General features: G+C 39.8%; 1 protein-coding gene across 13 annotated transcripts in view; it reads right to left on the reverse strand.

Annotated features, from left to right (window-relative positions):
- The window catches only part of ATXN7 (ataxin 7), a 92371-nt gene that overhangs the window by 14788 nt on the left and 56218 nt on the right, over positions 1 to 21365 (reverse strand). For all 13 annotated transcript variants that reach the window (XM_054837749.1, XM_054837746.1, XM_054837748.1 and 10 more), the window contains one exon: positions 237 to 489. In XM_054837749.1, the coding sequence (XP_054693724.1) occupies positions 237 to 489 (253 nt within the window). The remainder of the gene's footprint in view (positions 1 to 236; positions 490 to 21365) is intronic.

The following is a 21365-nucleotide window of genomic DNA, read 5'->3' on the forward strand; positions in this document are numbered from 1 at the left end:
AACCCCTAGTAAAATGACCGTTATTTATAGTGATTTAAGATGCAGCTTTGCAAGAGTTCTTGTTCAACAGAGTCATGAGTATTATCTATAATCTTAGACTGCCAGAAAAGATCTGGAGGAGTTTAAAGTGATTATCTCTTAAACCAAAACCCCTCTGAAACAAAAAGAAATTCTACTGATGTAGCAGTGACTATGCAAGTAATAACATTTAATTCTTTGTCAAAACACATACTCACATTTTATCATGGGGAACTTTGCTATGCTGTACCGAATGCATTAATCTGTTGTTTCCGCTGATCTGCAGCTTGTCTTTGGGTGATTTCAACAACTTGGAATTTGATGATGATGTACTAGTACCTCCGCTGGATGAACGATTGCTCCCACTTCCACTGCTACCTTTGTTTTTTGAAGGGAAAGATGAAATGAGGGAAAATACTGAAGAGGAAGGTGGAGTCAAAGGCGGCTTGCTGGAGGAGCTGTGTCTTCTTTCTGAAAAGGAGGGGGAAAAAGGGGTTTTAAGCTCCCATACAGAAACAATTCTTAAATACTACATATTGTCATTTACTCTGCTGACAGTCTTCCTTGATTGGCTTGGGAGGTCCCCTGCCACACACAGAGCCTCACTGAAATCCATGAGGCTCCACTCATTGCTGGTCCCCAGATGGTTATGGGAGTCTCTTTGAAATTTGGCGGCTACATTCCTCAGCCACTAAAAGTTTAGCTTTTAATAACACTGTCCACTCTCTCCACCTTCAAGAACAAGAAAGGGAGAATCAGACCTAAACCTCAGACACACAAAGCAGAGACACCCCTATCCTCAGGCCAAGCAAGCTTAAATATCGTATTTCCTCAAAGGAGAACGTCTGTAAGTATGCCTCCCAATGGTCAAAATTACATTGGAGCCAACATTTTAACTTCCACTTCATGACAACCTTCTGGTACGGTCTACTAGACCTTCAGTGTGGACATCCCTGAGAACAGCAACCCAAGTATTGACCTACCTTGGGTTTTGGGGTGTTGTGGGATTTGTTTTGTTTTGTTTTCCTCTTATTAACTCTGTAAGATTTCTATTTAGGAACAACATCAAAAGGAGCAACAGATATTCTTCTACAAAAAAACCTCCAAAAAATGAACATCTGAATTGAGTGGTCAGGTTCCATCAATGAATGTGTTGGAAATTATTTAATTAACATTAAGCCACTAACGTGAATATATTGTTAGGACCATTTCAGTTAAAATAGCGTGTATTATAAAGGTAGTTCTTTGGAACAATGAATTCTGAGTCACAAAACACCTGACAGCTTCAGGGAGTACCCAGCTCTGCCTACACACAGAGACATTATTTGACCATTTGCTCAACTGATACTTGGACACCTGTGATTCCTCGGTGATCGGTGTAATCAACACCTGCTTAAGAGACATATCTGGCAATCAAGTATATGCAAACCACAAATCTAAGAGAAAACCAAGAATGAGCAGGTCTGTCAGGGGAATGGAAAGGCACCTTTCTCCACCACAGCAGTAACACCTTTTTCTCAGCCAAGTATTGCTAAAGGTGCCCAAATCCACCACCGATCAATCCCAGGATCAGCTTACAGATTTTGACTTAAGTACTTAAACTGTGAAAGACGCAGGCTACTCATGAAGTTACAACAACTACAGCCAAGAGTGAAAGTCAAGTCCAGCATGCAACCTGTAACGCTCTGGAAAATGTAAATTAATACATCTGTGTTCTCCTTATATGACCTGTTTCTACCTCAATCCTACATGCAGCAATCATATGCCACTCAGGTGATGACCAGCCAGGACTCCATTTGTAGCTGGAAGCCATCACACAAGACAGCATCAATCCTGCACTGATGTCGTCAGGCTCATCACCCACTGCACGGCTCCTGCAAGACTGTAACAGCATGCAACAGCAATAACCAGGGGAAAAAAGTCAAGCTGCTCCAGCACTGCAAGAGGAAGACATGGGAGTAACACCTGGCAAGCTGATTTCTTACAGAGGTGGGGAAGCAGCATTTTAAATATGTTCATTAGGTCAAGAGGAAAAAAGAAAGAAAAAAAAGAAACAAAGAAACAACCCAAAAGATAATGAAAAAGCATTGAGCTCAGACTAGGAAACTCCAGTCAAGAACTTATCTCTGAGACAGAACCAAGTGATGTGCGTTTTTCTGTTTAACTGCAAAACAGGTGCAAACTACCTAACAAACCTTCTGCTAAAGAGTCATTGCTTATTAATTAATATTTATGCAAAAGCTCTGAGAGGTCTGGTGAAATGCCCAACAGAAATACATAACAAATGCAGTAATTTATTACCCACCTCAAGAAACAGCTGCTTTAAAATTATATTATTTAGAACAACTAGTTGAAAATCGTCTACTTCATTTTCTAGAACCAGATACCATTGAAAAATTTGTAAGTGAAGTATGTTAGCACATTTATGTTCTAGTAAATGGCTGTGCTTCTAAGATGACATACTGTTTATTGCCAAATGTCTTTTTATAGCAATGGCAAGAATCCCTGAGCAGCTCCGATAAGTCACTATTTGAGGGCCATTAGTTCAGCAATGCTACACCCTGTGAGATTACTCTGCGAGATAGTAAGAAAAATTGCTCAATACTCTTCCACCTTCTGTATATTTAGAAAATTCAAAGTCCAAGTTCTTATCACAGTTAGAAATAATCTCTAATAAACCAGTGGATGACTAATGCAATCTTAGCAAGTTTGTTTTGATTTTTTTTTTTTCTTTCTGAAGGAAGAGAGGGTGTTACTTCCTTGGAGAAAACCTGGCAGACGAGAAGAGAAAGGGACTAGAACAAGACTGAGTATTTCCTTGCATCCCATCATTAGGAACAAACTAGACAGACTACTTACCTGAGCTATTAATCCAAATGATACGAACACTTCTTTTCTGGTAACTTTAACTGGTACTGTGCTGGTACTGAACTGAGATGTCACTGACTACTGTTCGCGTGAATGTTTCATAGCACCAGTCTCAATACAAGTGAGTTAATATAAAAAAAAGTGGTTTAAACTGCTGATGATAATAATTTAAAAAAAATTGATCTAAGAGAACTAAGGCTAATGGCTGATCACACACCAGCATTACTGTCTACCTGTCAGAGAAAATTTCCATTCTACAGACAGACATATGATTTAGAACACACAAAAAAAGCCAAATGAGCTTTTTCTAGAATTTTGGGACAATTTCTGAAAGAGATATTATAACATTCTAAGTCTGTGAAACCTTCACTCGCTCCTCCTGTATGTAAACATGACTTGTGTAGTTTATCAACAAAATGAGAAGACTTTTCAGCTAATTTTTTGTAACCTGCCTGGACCCATTTCATGTTGGCTTATGTACAAGTAGAGGTAGGGCTGCTGCTAGGATTTGCTTATATTTAAAGTTTCAGTCTTTTTATAAAATTCATGTTCTTAAGTGAAACCTTCTTAAGGTCTGTTTTGTAAACCACGTGAAGACTACTGATAGTCTCATCTTATCAGAGAAAACTAATATTATTTTTGAAACCAGGCATGCGTTAAGCATGGCATATTTGATCTAATGAATGTATTTGACAGACTGACATAGTCTTTTAATGGAAAAATTGCTACACAAACTGTCACTAAATAATCAAGACCACCATGCTTATTATGCTAAGCATATTATAATGATAAATTCTACTAATCATCTTCCAATCTAATATGGTTCCCATTTGCCATTAACTCTGACTCAGCCTGAAAACATTTAAAAATATAATTATCTCCAGGTGTTCAGTTTTCAAATTTTAGAAGTTAGCACTCCATCCCTTCCCTTCACATAAGTTTTTTTTTTTTAATGTCTTGATTGCTTCTATAACACATTAAAGTAGCATTTCAAATACTGTACCTGTTGAACACAATTCTAAACTCTGAAATTTGGGGGAAGGATTCTTTTTTTGTTTTGTTTTTTTGTTTGGGCTTTTCTGTTGTTGCTTGATTTTTGTTTTGTTTTTTTAAACATCCAAAAGATTTAAGTTTTGGCTTTGGACAAGGAACCAGAAAGTCTTCCTTAATCCTACAGCACTGGGTAGAATCTGACCTGAGATGAAAGCTGCATTCAACACTAAACCTTAACAGATAAAACTCCTCCCTAAATATCCTTGCATTTACAGAACATCTCTGTGACCCCCCCTAAGGAGAACGGCTGTACAGAGAGTTAGAAAACTGTGAAAAGGAGGCAGCATCCCAGCAAAGGTTGTCTCTGCTCAGCGACTGGGATATCTATTAACTATCAATTTGGAAAAATACAGCAACAGTTTGTGTGCTACTGGACTTACGGTTGAGCAAGAATTATATACGTGTACTGCCAAAGCACACAGGACTTCCTGATAAACAGATATTGATAACTTAAATCTCTTCAAGAGCTTTAAAAAAAAAAAATTAAACCGCTTCACTTGGCCTTTAGTCTGACTGCTAATTTTCTTGGGTTTAAAAATCTTATTTTCCATTGTAAATTTCCTACTAAACACACAATAATTTCTGACAAAAATGCAAAAAATGTAACCTGGAAAGGAAAAGAGAGGAAAGAAAAAAAAAAAAGAAGAAAGCTTCTCTCCATGTTTGGCTTCTTATTCCTCAGTGGGTAAACACTTGGACTTACTGTGATTTATAACTTTATTTCTACATTAAAAGATATCCTTTTATGGAGAAAAATATTCTGTTTCTCATTAAATGCTACTTTCTTTGCTGTATGCTTAACAAAAAACCCCAAAACTTAAGAGTAACAATACTCTTAAATGTCTTCAAAATGTTCCAGGTCTACACTTAGCTCCGAAAATTTAGGAAGTGGTTTATGCTGTTCATTCTCTCTGGGCATCAATTAATAGCTTTGGGCAGCAAATACAAGATGTACAGATCAAATTTCATAAACGCTTTTTTTTTTATACTGCCTTCTTACATAAGTACTGGGCAAAAAGTCAAAGTGACCTGTGCCAGTGCTAGCAGAGCCAGCATTAAAAATGAAGCACACCCATTTGAACACACACAAGTTTAATTCAGTGAAATACGTCACAACTTCAGTTACCGTTTAAAAAAAACAGTTTTAACATAGGTTAACCTAAGTGTAAGAGTATGATTCAGACTACAGAATTAAATGTGTATATTGAAACAAAGCATAAAGATAAGTTTATGTTTAAGTAATTATTATTTCATATATCTGTCTCACTGAAAGTATAAGCATGATAAAAGCGCTACATAAACCAAACATCTTTTTTTCCATCACACTGAGCTACTGTTTGACTTGTCATTTGAGAAATGATTTAGTACAGCCGTATTAAAACGGACATCTTTTACCTGAGGATAACATTTATATTCTCTCAGTATGACTGTTACATTTCTAGAGTAATTGTGGAGAGCTAATTTACTTGGTCTTCTAATTTCTCCAGAAGGATCAGATTCATGACACGACAGGACACTGCTCTGGAAGGACACCTCACTAACTATAGATTTTACTCAGCAACCAACTGAAATCCCTTTTGCAGCTCTAAGCCAAATACCTGTGTTGGGCTCTGATCCACCATCACTCTGACCTTACCATGACAAAGAAAAAAGGAAAAAAGTTAGATCCGTGAGGATTTTGCAGGGGAAGCTCAGCAGCTAAAACAATCATGGGCACAGCAGGCAAATTACTCTTCCTTTGATGCCACCCTGGTGCCGTGCAGCTCCTTGGGGGCAATCGCCTGTGCGGGATCTTGATCTGCTGCTCACTCACTCATTGCTGCTTGATTATCCCGCTCTAATCACGGGGCCTAGATACCAAGGATCTTGCCTTAATCTTCCACTCATGTCCCTTTAATCATCCCATCAGTTCTGTTTGCACTGTAAATCAGGATGAGGTCACTCCGTCTTCCATTGTGCAGTGTTTAAACTTACACTATTAGCTGAACAGCACACAGCACCTAAACAAAGTTGTATTTTTCACTCCAGCAAGAAAGTTACAGAAAACAACATTTATGGAGTCCAAGCTATCAGTAAGACAGACTGCCAAGGCCTGATTGACCCCAATACAATCTGTCAGGTCTCTACAGAGAATTCTTCTACGTCATTTTTAAAAAAAAACACCAAAAACCAAACCGTTGCTTTGCAACCAGCAGATGATATTATTGTTTATCACTCAGTGTTAGCAAAACCACAAAGAGAATCTGACTGATAGTCATACTGTGCTTATGGCACTCCATTCACAGAAAAATAACACTTTAGCAGAAGAGAAAGAAAGAAAAAAAAAAAGGAAGTATGTAATTTATATTGCAGCATACCAAATGCAAGTCAGGGTGGCACATACATAAGCATTATGTTGCTTTATGTATTTACATCACTTACTACAATGGTCTTCCTTATTTTGACCAGAGTTCCTCAATATTATAAATAAATAGTAATAGGTATAAACTATTTATCTAATAGGTTTATATAATATCTTTTATACAGACTATGGCCAAGTTAGCAATACTGACACAGCCTAACATCCTGCACTTCCTCACTTTAAAAATATTGAGCGCATTTGCAGTACACAATGTTTCTATTGCCTGTGTAGATACCATCCTGTAAAGAGGCAGATAGAACTTTACTTAAAATGAGTCTCTTCTCAAAAATCCATTAAAATGCGATACCTAGCCAATTTTGAAGAGTATGTTTTAAGACCCAGGGTTCACCTCCAGAACTTGTTACATTACCATAGCCAAATGTTTGCTTTGCCTAGCTGAGATTTAAAATGTGCTGCTTTGTATTTTTACATCACACCTTCACCACATATGTGCTACAGCGTTGTTCAAAGACATTCTTACACTTACACTGAGACGGTTAATACCTAAGATGACAAAATTACCTTCTTAGGGGCAAAAAATAGAATTTAAATTGAAGTCATACATTATAGAGCAAAACATAACTGCAGAGATCAATGATTTTTAAAAATCCCTTTAAAATGTTCTTTCACATTAAAGCAATTTGTGGAGGTTTCAGCTTGGTAAGCACCATGAAACATTTATGCTCTCCCACAATGAGAACTCAGAAAATTACTTTCCTCTCAAAATCCTTTGCTGAAACCAACAGACAAATAAAGTAAATGTATCAAGACCTTTCTATTTGCTGACTGGATATGCTCCAAAATTCTGTGAGAGTTCCTAGGACATTTTTACTTCTCAAATGAGGGCTGTATCACCGCTAAGCTTTACATATCCGTTTTCTGCATCTTTGTTTAACAGCAGCGTTGGTGCTCTGCTGTCCAGCACTCCTCGTCAGGGCAAAGGTCCCGCTCACTCTTCCAGGTACTAATTCCTGCACCATTCCCTTGTCAATCGTCTCCAAAACACACATTACAAGTTTCTCTAAAAAGCATATAAAATCTGGCTATGCTTTAACTAGGGTGCACTGATATATTAAGAAAACTCATAGAGAAGAAATTTTTTCTTAAGATATGCTTTGGTTACAAACACTCAATTCAGAACCCAAAGCTCTCATATATACACGTACTTGGGTTTCAGTCTATCATTTCAGTTACAAAATCCCTCCACAGTAATTCACACCGATTTAAGACATGTAAATAAAATGTATCTGATGTTTACGATGGTCCGGCACACTTAATTAATCTTCCTCATGAAATCCAAACTTCAATGCAATCAAAAGCCACCAATCATTTTGAATGATGTGTTTGTAATAGCTACTTTAACTAAAAGTTTCACGTAACCTACTTCCTGTCAGTCCAGTAGTCCCAGAGTGACCGATTTTAGCTCAGCTTTCACTTTGGTTTGTTTTTAAAAGCAGGTTTACCAGAGCATTTAACAGAGAAAATGCAAGCGAAGTTGGGAATCGGAAAACATTCTCTGGCTTTTGTCTTCCCCAGCCTCACTGCACTGCACTAGCTGTGCCACTTCAACCCTCTCAAGTTTCCTAACATTTAAATTTGAATATTTGCAAATTTGCAAATTATTTGCTCAACTCCCAAGAGGTGTTATGAGGGTTAGTTAGTTAACCACATCCCTTTGAAGAGAAACAGAATGCAAACGTTAGCTATTATTATTTTGTCCATTTCATTACACTGGTTATAGAGAAGCACTGGCTACTTTCAAAACTGTAAAGCCAATTACTGAACTTCTGATTTCTAAATATGTATGTTTATAATTTTCCTAGAGATTTACTATCGAGAACCGAAATCCACTCACAAGCAATCACTGTGCAGAATACGTTAGATAAAGGAGTGTGAAATTCTGGGTAAGGAGGGTCACAGTTTTGTTGCTGCATTGAAGAAAACAGAGGGAGGAGTGGAAAAAGATCATTTTCACTAGTAAGACTCTGAATGCCAACTTCGATACTTTAAAATCGTATTTCAAAAAGGAGATGATCCCGTAAATGATGCTTTTAAAAATGGTACAACTACAGTATAGCCAGCACAGTGTTGCAATTCTCTAATAGCACAACACTAACCGGGCAGGAATAGCCACTATGGTAACTGCTGCAAAACAGCCCCAAACCCAGCACGCCTCCCCTGATCTCCAAGATTACCACCCCAAAAAGGGAGAGCAAGGAGCAGACTGCAGAGTTATTAAGAATGTAGCAAAAAAATAGCAACACTAAAATGTATTTAAATAAATAACCTTCAAGTACATCCCTTTCTCCACTGCTGCCTCTCTACAATTATGTACGTTACTGAAGCCAGTTTTTCCATTTTTCCATATTTGTTACTAATCCTTCCAAAACCCCTTGTATTCAGCACACACAAGTAGTTTTGTAATCAATTTCCACAGGATTTAACATTCCTCTTTAAAATACCCGGGGTTTGCCCCTGAGAGATGCAAAATAACCTTTGAAGCATCAACCCACACATACTGCTGCCCCAAGCCTGCAGACAGACCAGGGTTTCGCTGTGTTGTGCGGCTCCCTCGTGCAGTGGTAAACTGGAATTAGGGATGCTCCCATCAGGTTTGTTTCAGCTATTCAGAGCCCTGGGGAGACCAGTAAAACTCTCAAGGGCAACATGGGAAAACTCACAGAGGCAGGACATTAAATTATTCATGGGGCAGAACCACAAGCGAAGTGGAGCCAGGGAGACCGACTGTTGGCAGGTCCCCTCTCTCACCCAGAGGAGGATGTTTTCCCCATCTTTCTCCATCCCCCTCTTTCCTCAGGTAAGCCAAACACGAGGGCTTTAACATCTCAAAAAAATATCCAAGATCAAACTTCTGGTACACTTTCCCAACTAACTTGCCAAGAGGTAGAGGAAAGGCCAGATTTCTCACGGGGGAACTGGCCCTGGAACTTTCGGTCAGTAGCTGTCTTGTAAATCTGTCAAGCGCTGGAATATAAATTGCAAAGTTATTACGAAGGACAGTAGAGTGTCTTAGATGGTAATCGGGCCACGGAGAGATTATAATGTCCACATTATGAGCACTAATCTCTGTGTAGCCTGTTGATGACATGTCAGTACCTGCACTGTCTGATTAAAAAGAAGGTATTATATAAATAATTTTTTTGCTATTAAAAAAATTTATTATTTGGAAAAAACTGTGGAGAAGTCACAGTGATAATAAACAAAATCATCAAAGGTAACCAATACAGATCAGCAGCGTACCAAGATGCAGTATGGGTCAGCTTCCTCAAAAATACAGCTGGAAAACTGTTGTCTCATATATGCTTACTCTGAATGACATTAAAGAACAGCTTCAGTTGTTCAAAACAAGCCTAAAGCAAATTAAAAATAAAACCCCACATTATTCCAAAGTTTAATAAAAAGTTGAGTAAACAGAAGCTTAATAAAGAACTGTGTGCTGAAAGCATGGGAATAAAGAATTAAGGGAAGAACCACCACCTGATTTCCTCTCTCTCTGACCATTTTCTACCCGGAAATCAGGTTTACACCTTTAACACCATGTTCTTCCCCTTCAGCATCAACAACACTCCTCTGAAGACCTTATCGCCTAATATTATAACATTGGGTAATGTATTCAGATGAGTTCACATATCCAAATGCCTATCCAGCTTTCATCTTGCTAACGCTTCTATTCACGCCACAATCAGGAATTTTAATGTTTTCCCCTGTAGCTATTTCTTTACATGTAGCAAACTTTAATTGTTGTACAGTGACTGTCAGACTCAGCTCTGCTACAAAAAAAAAAAAAAAAAAGAAAAAAAAAGAAAAAAAAAAAAAAGCACGGGTGGTGAAAACTTGCTTAGAAGCTGTTAGTGACCCAAAATACAAAGGGGGGTATGGGCTAACTGGTGAAGTTCTGGAGATGGGTTCCATTGAAATGGAAAGCTCTCCATGTGGAAAGAGATCTAGAAGAGTGATTTGACTTTGTTTTGAGCAGGAGAATAAGAGGAAATATCACAGGATATATAAAAAAATAATAGTAGTGCCAGCTAGGTAAATCGCATTCTTTGAATTTGTCATTAAGAAACGACAGGATAAAAAGACATTGAGCACATATCTTTTTCTTATGTAATGCATGACTAACTAGCAACATCCACTGCCACACAATATGCAAGCTTTGTAAGTTTAACAAAACATAAACATGTACATGGCTACTGAGAACTAGCCACAGCGGAGAAACGAGAACAGCGTGAGGGATCCAGGCTGGGGTTCTGCCTGCAAGGCTAACACCCCATTTTCTGTCCAAGTCTTTAAACACAAGAAATGTTGAACTTTTTCAGGATGGAAAATGAAGACGGGAAGCAAACTTGTGGTAGGGCAAATTGCAGTATTTTTAAAAGATGTTTCAAGACTCAAGTAACTTTTTAAAATTTGAAATCTCTTGGAACATAAATACTCTGCAACATCAATAGAAAACAGAGAATAAATATTTTGGTTTGTTGCTTTAAATCAGAGCCTTACATTCTTTTACACTGATTTAAGGTTTTTAGGCATTAGTCATTTTTCAATTACAAAAAGGATCATTACAGCTTATTTCATTAACACTGGTCAATCACAACTGGCATGAAACAACTGTTTTCATGTTTAAAAACACTGACCATGTTAACTATACACTAATTAAAATTTTACAGCAGCATTAGCACAGCAAAGTCTCACAGAAATCACTAATACAGTCAAACAAGGGCACGAACCTACTGTGCTTGCACAATAATGTCTTTCAAATTAAATAAACCAGCCTTTTCACATTTCACTTTGAAAGAACCAAGCAATGCTGTAATTAGGATGTGCTAACTGAAATGTTTGTGCAAGTTCAACCTTTTAAATAAAAACACAACGGCACTTGACACATCCAGGCTGTCTCTGCATTTCCTGTTCCTCCGAAACGGAGATACACGGCACAGACCGTCCTGCCCACAGCCAGCCATCCCCAGAGCCGCAACAAGGAATGTATTTGCCCTCTGATTTATAAATTACACGGATGAGCACACTCAGGAAAACAAGCTAAAAAACGAACACACTCTTAATAGTTTCGTTCTTTAATTAACATTTTGATTAACAGCCACCAATTTATCTAGAGGCCTGACAGCACTGCAATTGGCTAAGTTTTTATTGCTCTTTTCTCCCCATCAGAGCTGTGCCTTCAGAGCACTTCGGGGGGATTTTCAAGTTTCTGTGGGGAAACAACTCGGGAGCAGCCCCGGGGCAGGCCCTCGCCCAGCTGGCTCTGAAGAAAGAGCCCTTGGCAGGGGCTGTGCGGCACGGAGCAGAGCTCATGGCTTTGCCCCCGCTCGTGGCCAACTCGCCACCTGCCTGCTTTTGGAGCCGGGCCAGACCGCTCTGGTGACATTTCAGAAGGGCTCGCGCCGGCCGCTCGCAGCACAGAATCCCTGGCTGGGAGATTGTCCGCCAAGGCCCCGCAACACCCGTGGGCAATGCCACCGGCCGCCTCGCCAACGGTGCTGGGGCTCTAGGCAGGCACCCTGTGGCAAACAGCTGCCCCGGGCCTCTGGCCAGCCTCAGCTTTACCTACAAGGCAGCATCGGCACCAGTCAGACACAGCCATGGCGGCAGGCCGCGCGGATGGAGGTTAATCCCCTCGATGATTCCCGCGGTGAGCTGCCAGGCCCGTGCCAGCGGCGCTGGGTCAGTTCCTCCAGTGAACATGCTCATCACCCCGCGTTGGGACGGCTCCCCTGCGGCTGCGTCGCCCAGCCTGGGGACACCCAGCACCCCCAGAGCTGCGGCTCCCTTGGCTGTTGGTGGCTGGGGGGGACATGGCCCCTGCTGCCCCAGCAGAGTGTCTGGTGTGCTTCCCTGGCAGCACAAATTCACTCCAGTATTTACCTTCCTGATCTTCCAAATGGGTCTCGACATCCTAAATTTACATATTTTGAGGTCCAAACATCAAGGTCTGATTTCCATCCAAAGTCAGCGCATGGATACTAAAATCTAATTTTTATCAAATTACTGATTTCTGGATCATTTCCTAAGCATTCACTCAAAAATTACAGTGTATCTGTTGACAAAAGAGAATAGGAAGAAACTGCTTGTGGCTTTTGCTCGTTTTAAATTACCATAATCAAAGTTGAAATTTCTGGTCTTTCCTCAGTTATCAAATTACACCCAAATTCATTTTAAAAACCAAGCACATCGCTTTTTCACGATAATAAAAAGTTTGCCAAGAGGAAAAGCAGTTGGCTTGTACAAACGCCTTTGTGTATTAGTATCCGTGTGATAGCATATTACTTTTCATTAAGAACCATTTCAGCAGATTGAGTTTTGTTTGGGTTTTCTTTTTTTAAAGGAACATACAGAAACCTGGAGACTACTGCTGCCATTAACAAGCTTAGAAATGAACGCTAAATCCTAAACCACAAATAGTAAATACTAAGTTTCCCGTGTCTGTGCGCTCAGAATACGAGACAGCAACCAGTTCCTCTTTTGCTCTGAATTTCAAGAGAAGTTGACAGCTCCTGTCACCTACTCATTAATTGTTACGGACAACTCAGGAATACAAAGACATTTCCTTGGATTATGCTGTTTTTAAAACGCATCTCCTTCCATCGCTAAAATTAGTACCAGAGGCATGCATGTTTTTGGAAGATTTGTTTCTATTGTACACTCTTCTACTTGACACCCATAATTAAAACTGGGTAAGTCTCCAACACATTTTAGTGGTTCACAAAATTCTTGACTTTAAACTACTATGTGTGGAACCAGCACTGATGTATTTGTTGTCTTAAAAGCTAGAATTTATCCTTCTTTAGTCTTTGATTTGGCCTACTCTTATTTTAGGACCAAGAGGGCAAGTAACTTCTATTTTGTTGCTTGTTCCACAAATAAACTGACCAAGATCGGGCAATTTAATTCCTACGTGGAACAATACAGAAAGCTGTCTTCTTTCTGAGTAAGAGAGAGGACAAAGAATCCAACCGCTAAGAAACCCTGGCAGCTGGGCATCAAGGCAGGAGCTGGAATGGAAGGGAGAGGCATGACGGTACATTCACACGGGGAGAAAATGGCCCATGGGAAGGCACACAATGGCCAAGGGAGAATGCCACAGGATTTTATGCTTGCTTATGGTATAGTAGCAGCATATATGTCAACTGTCTGATATGTCAAATCTGCTTTTGTTTTTATTTACTATTTTCCAATGACTAAAGGCTTTCAAGTAACTTCATACAGTAAATATTCATGGGGTATCACCTTGAAATGAATTGATGCATGTGCCACAGTTAAATCACATGCTGCAACTATACTCTGACAAACGCAAAAGCAATTTTACTTGACGTAGTAAAAACAAACTGTTACATAAGGCAATGAAATTATGAAGTTCTTTTTCTGGTACTAAATATCACAAGAGGTTTTATTTTCTAGCAACATTACACTTATATCATGAGTTAATACTCAAGTTCTGAGGCCTAAAATTAGCCTTACAAGCTGTGATAATACTTTGTGCAGATACATACATGTGTGCACACTGCTTGTTCCCACGGAACGAGGCTGGAGTGACGAGACTCCTGCCCAAAGGCCAGCACAGGCAGGGCAGACGGGCCAGAAGCAGTTCCACATGCATCACTGTACACAACCTAATTTCTAGGTCTTTGGTGTGGCAAAACCATCTGAGGATGACAACTTGAATTGTATTGAAGCCATTACAGTAGAAGAAAGTTTGCTCCCCAGTACTCAAGATAATGTAAAGAACAGCATCAACCCCCTCCTTTCTTCATTTCCTGACTGAGCACATGTAACAAGAAAAGATATTTATATCGTGTGTGATGCTATCACTATGCACACACATACAGTAGCTCCCTGGTATGAATGAGTATTGCAGGATACTACGAAATGCTAAAAACAAACAAAAAAACCCAAACCCACACCATTCTACAACCTGAAGGATTCTGCGCGTTTTGCATTGCCAAGAAAATTGTTTTTAAGATTAGCTAGAGAATTTTTAATCTTTTATTTACATTTTATTTTCTTGTCTGGTTTTGTGAAGTGAGATAAATGCAGCCCTACCGTATCTCCTTGCACTTGTCTACATTTTAGTGTTCTGTATTTTGAAATGATAGGTTAATTTCAAGTAAACGGGAGAGCTGGATTTGAGGTGGAGTGCCCTCCCACCCCCTCCACCAACAAAGGTCCTAAAGATACCAGGGTTTATCATCAGCATAAAAATCAGCATTCAGACAGCAAAGGTAGGACCTCTCAGTGCTCCTGTGGAAGGCAGGCAGGAAGACCCTTCACTGGCCAGTCAACACGTGCACACTCCAGCCTAGCTGTAGCATGCATATGTCTTATTAGACTGGCAGGCAAAAAAAAAAAAAAAAAAAAAAAAAGGCAAAAAATGATGTGAAACCTGAAGCTATGTATGTGCACAGAGCGGGAGGCATTGCAACGGGAGGGAGAGAGATGGTAAAACACACAGGACAAAGCCACAGACGACCAGGCTTCATTATCTCCACTGCACATGAAGCAACTCATTTATCCTTTCTCAAAATTCAACAATCTTGGGCACCTATTTCACAATCACTTTAAGCTGGCTGGTGCAAGCGACTACTGCCACAGCAAAAAGCATTCCTGCCCTCTCCCCCAATCCTGACCGCTCAGTCCGAGCCTTCGCACCATCTGCTCTCTCCGTAACAAAGAGCAAACCCATCCGTTCAAAGACCTGACAGTCTCACAAACCGCAAGCCTTCTTGTGCCAAAGCTAGCAATTAACTGAGCGAGGACTAGCAAGAATTAAAGTGTGGCTTGATCCCAGGGAACGGGCTGGAGGCCTAAGCAACTGGGGATGACAAAGAACTGGCTTGTGAGCTGCCGTAATGATTAATTTGCCCATTCCTAGATGTTTTGAGGGGTACATAAAAAAAATTTAGACTTCCAAGGAATTTAATCTGATTGATATCAACGCTGCATAAGCTGGGCTTGCTTACACTGCAGCCTGCTTATGTTTACATTTAGTACCGTCTGAAATGATTTTGTTGTAAATATTTTGCTTTAAAGAGATTGTTTGGTTACTGGCTACTATTATTATTCTTCCTGGAAGGAAGAGAATGATGGGCCTTGAGCCAACACCAAATTTCTTAAAGTTGATCATTCATGAACTCCAGCGTAGTTACATGGAAAACCAACTTTGCTGCTTTGGGGGCGCACAGAAAGAACCCTGCCATGTGCTATGTGACACCACGAAACCAGCCTTAGTGAAGGGAGCAGCAAAATCATACAAAAAGTAGTGCTACTGACTTGTATTTAAAGCCTTGTGTATCTTTTTTTCCCCAAAGCTGGAAACCAGTACTCCAAAGTACCACCCTGAATGAAATTTCCAGAGCCTTCAGAACCACAGGGCAATGGATTTTGAAATCAGTGGATTCTTCTCTCTAGCAGCTGCCACTTTGGAGAATGTCTTACGTGCTACAGAAAACACAAACATATCAGGCAAGATTTCTGTGTTTTCTTTTCCAAGTGGACATGCATAGAAGTTCCTCGGGTTTCAGAAAAGTGGAGTGAGTCCAAAATAAAACGGATAACTGAGTACAGAGGAACAACTTGACAGGCTTCCTGGTTCACAATCAAGTGACAGCATTTAATGTCACAGTATCAACTCCACTTACACAACATGCTTGTTTACACCAGAAATACAAAACAACTGCTACCCATATAGCACATGTGTACACACAGAGCACGAAGGCTTCTATATGGACCTATGCCATTTTCAGGGGCTAAAACCAGACGAAGACAGTACCTTAGATTTCAAGCGTACAGCCACAGCTATTGTGGACCATTGCCACCTGGACAACTGGGACAGGGCAGAGGAAATAGCAAGCAGCCCTGGAGCTCATCAGGGCTTTCAGCACGTCCTAACTATCTAGCAAGCCTCCCTGGGTACATTCTTGTGATCGCAGAAAAAGGTGATGGGTATGGTCCTAAAGGTCAGTACCCATCCTCATTCTGAACACCGATCGATCCTATGGAGAGTGAGCTAGACAGAGAGGAAGTGGCCGCTATCAAAGTTAAATGACACTAGCCATCATTCTCAATCCATGACAAGATGTGAGCATCAAGCCTTGTGATACTACACACATATATAAGTTTCTATAATTTCTAAGGCTATCAAAGCAGTTACAGGTATTTTTAGAAGCTGGCTGGTGGATAGCTTTGGGACCCACATGGTGACCTTTGGTCAAAGAGTACATGGCACTATGATGGGGAGGGACTGAACTGTAGCAGTTTAAAAACCTTTCCTTTGACCTTAGAGGCCAGGAGAGGGCCAACATGGCACGTTTCCAGGCTCATACATGGTTACATGTGGCTTGTCAGAGGCTGTAAGCCAAAATGAAACTGAAGAAAATGAGTGCTAGCTAGTCCCACACCAATGATGAGAAGGGCTAGAGTCTTACAGAGTACTGTAAGGCTTCTTATTATGATCTAGAAAAGTGAAAGAAATGGAAACAATTACTTCACTAAGTCCACTCTAATACAGCAGAACATCAAAATGCTTAGCCTACCAACTCAAATAAGACTTCAGCCACATAGTAACAAAGGAGACACAGCCAATTTTCCTCTTAGCAAGGAGGGGAGCCATGAATTCCACGTGAATATCTACGGACAATAACGAACAGCTCTTAAAACTATCAAAGTATATCACACAAAACTTCTGATCAGCTCAAATCCAGCTCCACAAATAACCCACAAACATCTGAAAGTTTCAGGCTTAAAGGTGGAAGGGCGCACGGAAAAGGGGGTACACTTTCTACCTAACCCACAGAATTAGCCGCAATGCACCGCAGAAACTAGGGCTTTCCCACCGCTGGACACGACAAACAGGTTCTCTGCAACCCGCGGGGTCACACATAGAGGACATGGCACAATACAGCCTCTGCTTGGCAGAGGAAGAAAATCCTATGGGGTAAAAACATAAGAAGGCTAAAAATGAAGGCTTCCTTTTGAAAAGCTACTCTATATAAAATTGTGAGTTAAAGATTTTCTTACAGTCTTGCCAAACAACAAGGAAAAAATCAGTTATGTAGGAACTGCTTCAACTCTCCAGGAGCCTGGTCTAATTGCATCCTTTACAAACTAGTGTAAAGAGCGAGAGTTTCATACCGACATGGGTAACTCATTATTTGGGGAACAGAGAACAGAAAAGAGAACAAGAATCTCTTGATGATGGCTCTTCTTTCTCTAATACAACCCGAGGGAACAAGTTAAAATGTAATTGCAATCTTCGTGGCCAGCAGCGCTCTCAGATATTGCAGAAGTTGTATAAGGCAGCAGAATAGGTGAAGTTTATTAGGAGTTTACATATTAGACACACTGATGGATTTTTTCCTACATAATTTTGCTATTGTTCAAAGGATTAACCTGTTGCCCTGCTGCACGACAACTGGAGGAATATATACATAAATTATAGAGTAAAAATATTGATTTTCTATACAAGCACTACATTATGTTTTTGTTTCATCAATAGCAGATAATAGGGTTTGGAAGTATTTTGGCTGTTACTGCCTGAGATAGCTAATGATGGCCTATTTAGTCAATAATGGTATCAGAGACTTATGTAAAATTTCGTATCATATTTATCTATTTCTGTTTGTTATTTTCTACATTTTAGAAAGATATTTGTTTTCAAGTTTCATATTGTTAGGGAGCTCTTATAGAGCTGGGTACTGCAAGAGCTAATCCAAGACTGCTATTGAAAAAGCTGTTTGAATCTCTGTTACAGGTAGACACAGCACAACATTTAAGAATCTGAATTGACTTCAAGGCCATTTACATTACTTGGATATAATTATTCAGTGTTTAACTGACTTAGGCTTAATGAGCTTAAAGAATTGGCATTAATTGTGCTCTTTTGAAAGTGAATTTCATCCTGTATTTATTATTTTTTTAAACTTATTACATATATCATGTGGTTATTGATTGCTATTCATCAATAAACTTACAGGTTTCACTGTATACAAAGTGTTATACACTCCCTCTTCTGGCAATATCTTAAAAACACAGTTTCTAGACTTTATGTGTATCAAATGTTAGATTTTAAGTGTATCTTATTGCCTGGAAGAAAAAATAAAAACCAACAAAACAGTATCATGTCAATACCTGGAAGTTTGTTTTTAAAAAGGCAGCAAACTGATGATCAAAAATGAGTAAATAACTATCAGGTTAAAATTACCTGACATAATGCCTAAGCAATGTAGGTAGCAGGCTATCTACTTTGTAGCTGTGCCTAAAAACAAGGTGTTACAGATTCCTTTTAATTTGATAAGAATAATATTGTCTCAAGCTTTTCGGAAAGCGTGACCAATGATTACCATTGGGTGTACTAGTGCTGTAGGTAAGAATAGAGTTTTCAGAACACTGCTTATTTCTCCTGAGGCAGCAGATGAAGAAGTTCCTACAAAACACAACTTTTATGTAGGTCCAGCGTGGGTAACTTTCTTCCATCTAATATACTGCCTCCTTTCCTCTCCACTTGTGGAGAAGTGGTGGGCATTCAACTTCCTGCAAAAGCTATAAGTACATTCTATGCACCTCCTACTCTCTTAAAAAAAAAATCCCAAAACTATTTAGAGTACTGAAAGTGAGAAATTTTTACATAAACTAAAGAAGTCCAGAAAGAAACAGTAAAAGGGATGTACAGGAAAACAAACAGAAGATGACCTATTAATAAGTGCACTCACATGCATAAATTAATCTCTTTCCTTGACTATCAGTGCCTGATAAAGCTGGGAGAGGTGTCTCAAGTAGGACATGCTGTTGTTCCTCCCTTCCCTCCCCCAAAACGTGCAAAACCTAAGAACGCCATGATGTTACACAAACCACACTAATAGCATAGCTGGCAAAACATTAAGAGAGGAAAAACTAGTGAAAAAGCTTTTGTTTGTTTTGCCCTGTTAAACCTCTCCTCCTCTCTTTCAGTTTTCCCCCTCAATACAGAGTAATAACACCAGCGCGTACCTACTTCATTCTCCCTCCTGCAAGGTCATTTTCTCCTACTTTCCTTATTTAGCTTCCTCCTTATTGCCTTCATCTATTTCTTTTTATATATATTTTACTTAAGTTCTTTGTTTTCCATTTCCCTTTTTTAGCTATTCCCCCCCCCATGTCCTCTCCCCCCTCCTCAGACACACACCCACCCAGACTGCAAACCACTTAATTCTAGCTGTGCTGAACCAGCCCTGCCAAAGTTGCCGTCCTCCTGCCCACACTAGCTGGCCGCTGCTGCCCCAGCCGGGCACTGCACAGCTCTGCGCTGGGACCAGCAGTACCTTGGCAAAAAAAAAAAAATTAATGTAATTGATGGTTACTGCTCAGATTTCCTATCTTCTCTTTGTAGCTGTGCTCACAGAGAAAAAGAGACGATGTGCAAATCCTCTCTCTCCCAAATGCAGCAGCAGTTTGAGAGTTGGCTGATAGGATCAGAGGGTACGGTGTGTGCAACTTGAAACTATCTGCTTCCATAAAAAAAAAAAACCCACCATCACAAAAACACCAACAAAAAACAACCCAAACTCTTTTCTTCATAATGGTTCAATACTCAACATTATTTTACAAGCTTCCCAGAAAATTTCTCCCTGGAATCACAAAGCACTGTGGTGTTTGTCTGAGGTTTGCAGTTCTTGGAACAATCCACACAGTTCATGAGAACACATATTTCTCCCCCCAGAATAAATGAGGAAGTCCTTATAAATAATTGATCTGCATGTGGTTAGCTTTTAGAATTGAACTACTTCTAACCCCACCCTCCAACACCAAGTTCACATCTTGATGGCTCTGACATGTTCCCAGCTCTCCCCCACGACAGCAGAAATCCTGCCTTTTTTTTTTTTTTTTTTTTTTTTAACACTCTGATTCAGGCTTCTCCCACCTCCCCAGCTCTTAAACAGGTTGCAGCTTCATTCTTCTGCACTCAGCTTCAGGCTGCGTGCCAGGCCCTGCGTGCCCGTGGCCTGCCCTCGCAATGCGTGCCACCTCCTCTGGCCGAGCTCCAGCCTGCAGGAGTGGCCTAGGCATTAGAAAGAGCCCTTTTAGCTGCGAAGGAAACCTTCCAAGGATGTGGAGCACGTAGAACGGCCTTCCCCGAACCCGCAGAAAATCTGAAATGATGGTTACGAGAGCTGCGTTCTGCTCCATGTGCCGTTTCATCACTCAAAATGGATTTTGAATGGTGAAACTTAACAGTGACTTTGAGATGGGTTAACTCTCTCATTGTCAATCATTTTTAATCGTAGCTCTGTTGCGACTATTCCAGCTGCCTTCTTCCAAAGTGAAGCGGTAGTCAAATATACTCAACAGCTACTTTTTATTAGAACTACTTGTTCTTTTTAGATCTTACTCACATCTATTGATTAATACACTTTCTCCCCCTTGCTGAGCAACTATTTCTGTAAGTGACAGTGAATGCGGCACTGCTTCCTCTTTTCCCACAATGATAAATATCTTTGTTTTCTTTCTTTCTTTCCACTTGTTCTTCCCCTGTCAGTGTTTACTTTGAAAAGGGAGCAGTTGGTCCCAGTCTCCAAATACCTAGCAAGGAGATCACCATAAAAGAAAAGGGTTTTCATGGAACCCTTGTATAATTTTGTATATCAGCCTGGTTTCAAAATACTTCAACATGTTAGTAAGAGTGGAATAAAAAAAAAAAGATATTCTCTATCCAGCTAATAATAAACCAAGCTAATAATAAAAAAAGGATTTCTACATGTAGGTCTTCTGCTATGGCAGAATAACATGAAATTCAATTCACGCTAACAAAAGGTAAGAAAAGCCAAAAGCACATCAAAGCATCTTAGAGTTTGTAATATTTTAGCACACACATGGTGTAGGTAGAGTAACATGAGTTACGTGGCAAGCAGTACACTGAATTTCCTTTTTAAATCTGAAGCTGAACCTCACCTTTTTTTTGATAGCTGATACTTAAAATTGCTTTATGCCTTCAACCACAGCTTGACAAATCCATGTA

The sequence above is a fragment of the Grus americana genome, chromosome 11 (assembly GCF_028858705.1).
Source record: "Grus americana isolate bGruAme1 chromosome 11, bGruAme1.mat, whole genome shotgun sequence".
NCBI classification, from domain to species: Eukaryota; Metazoa; Chordata; class Aves; order Gruiformes; family Gruidae; genus Grus; species Grus americana.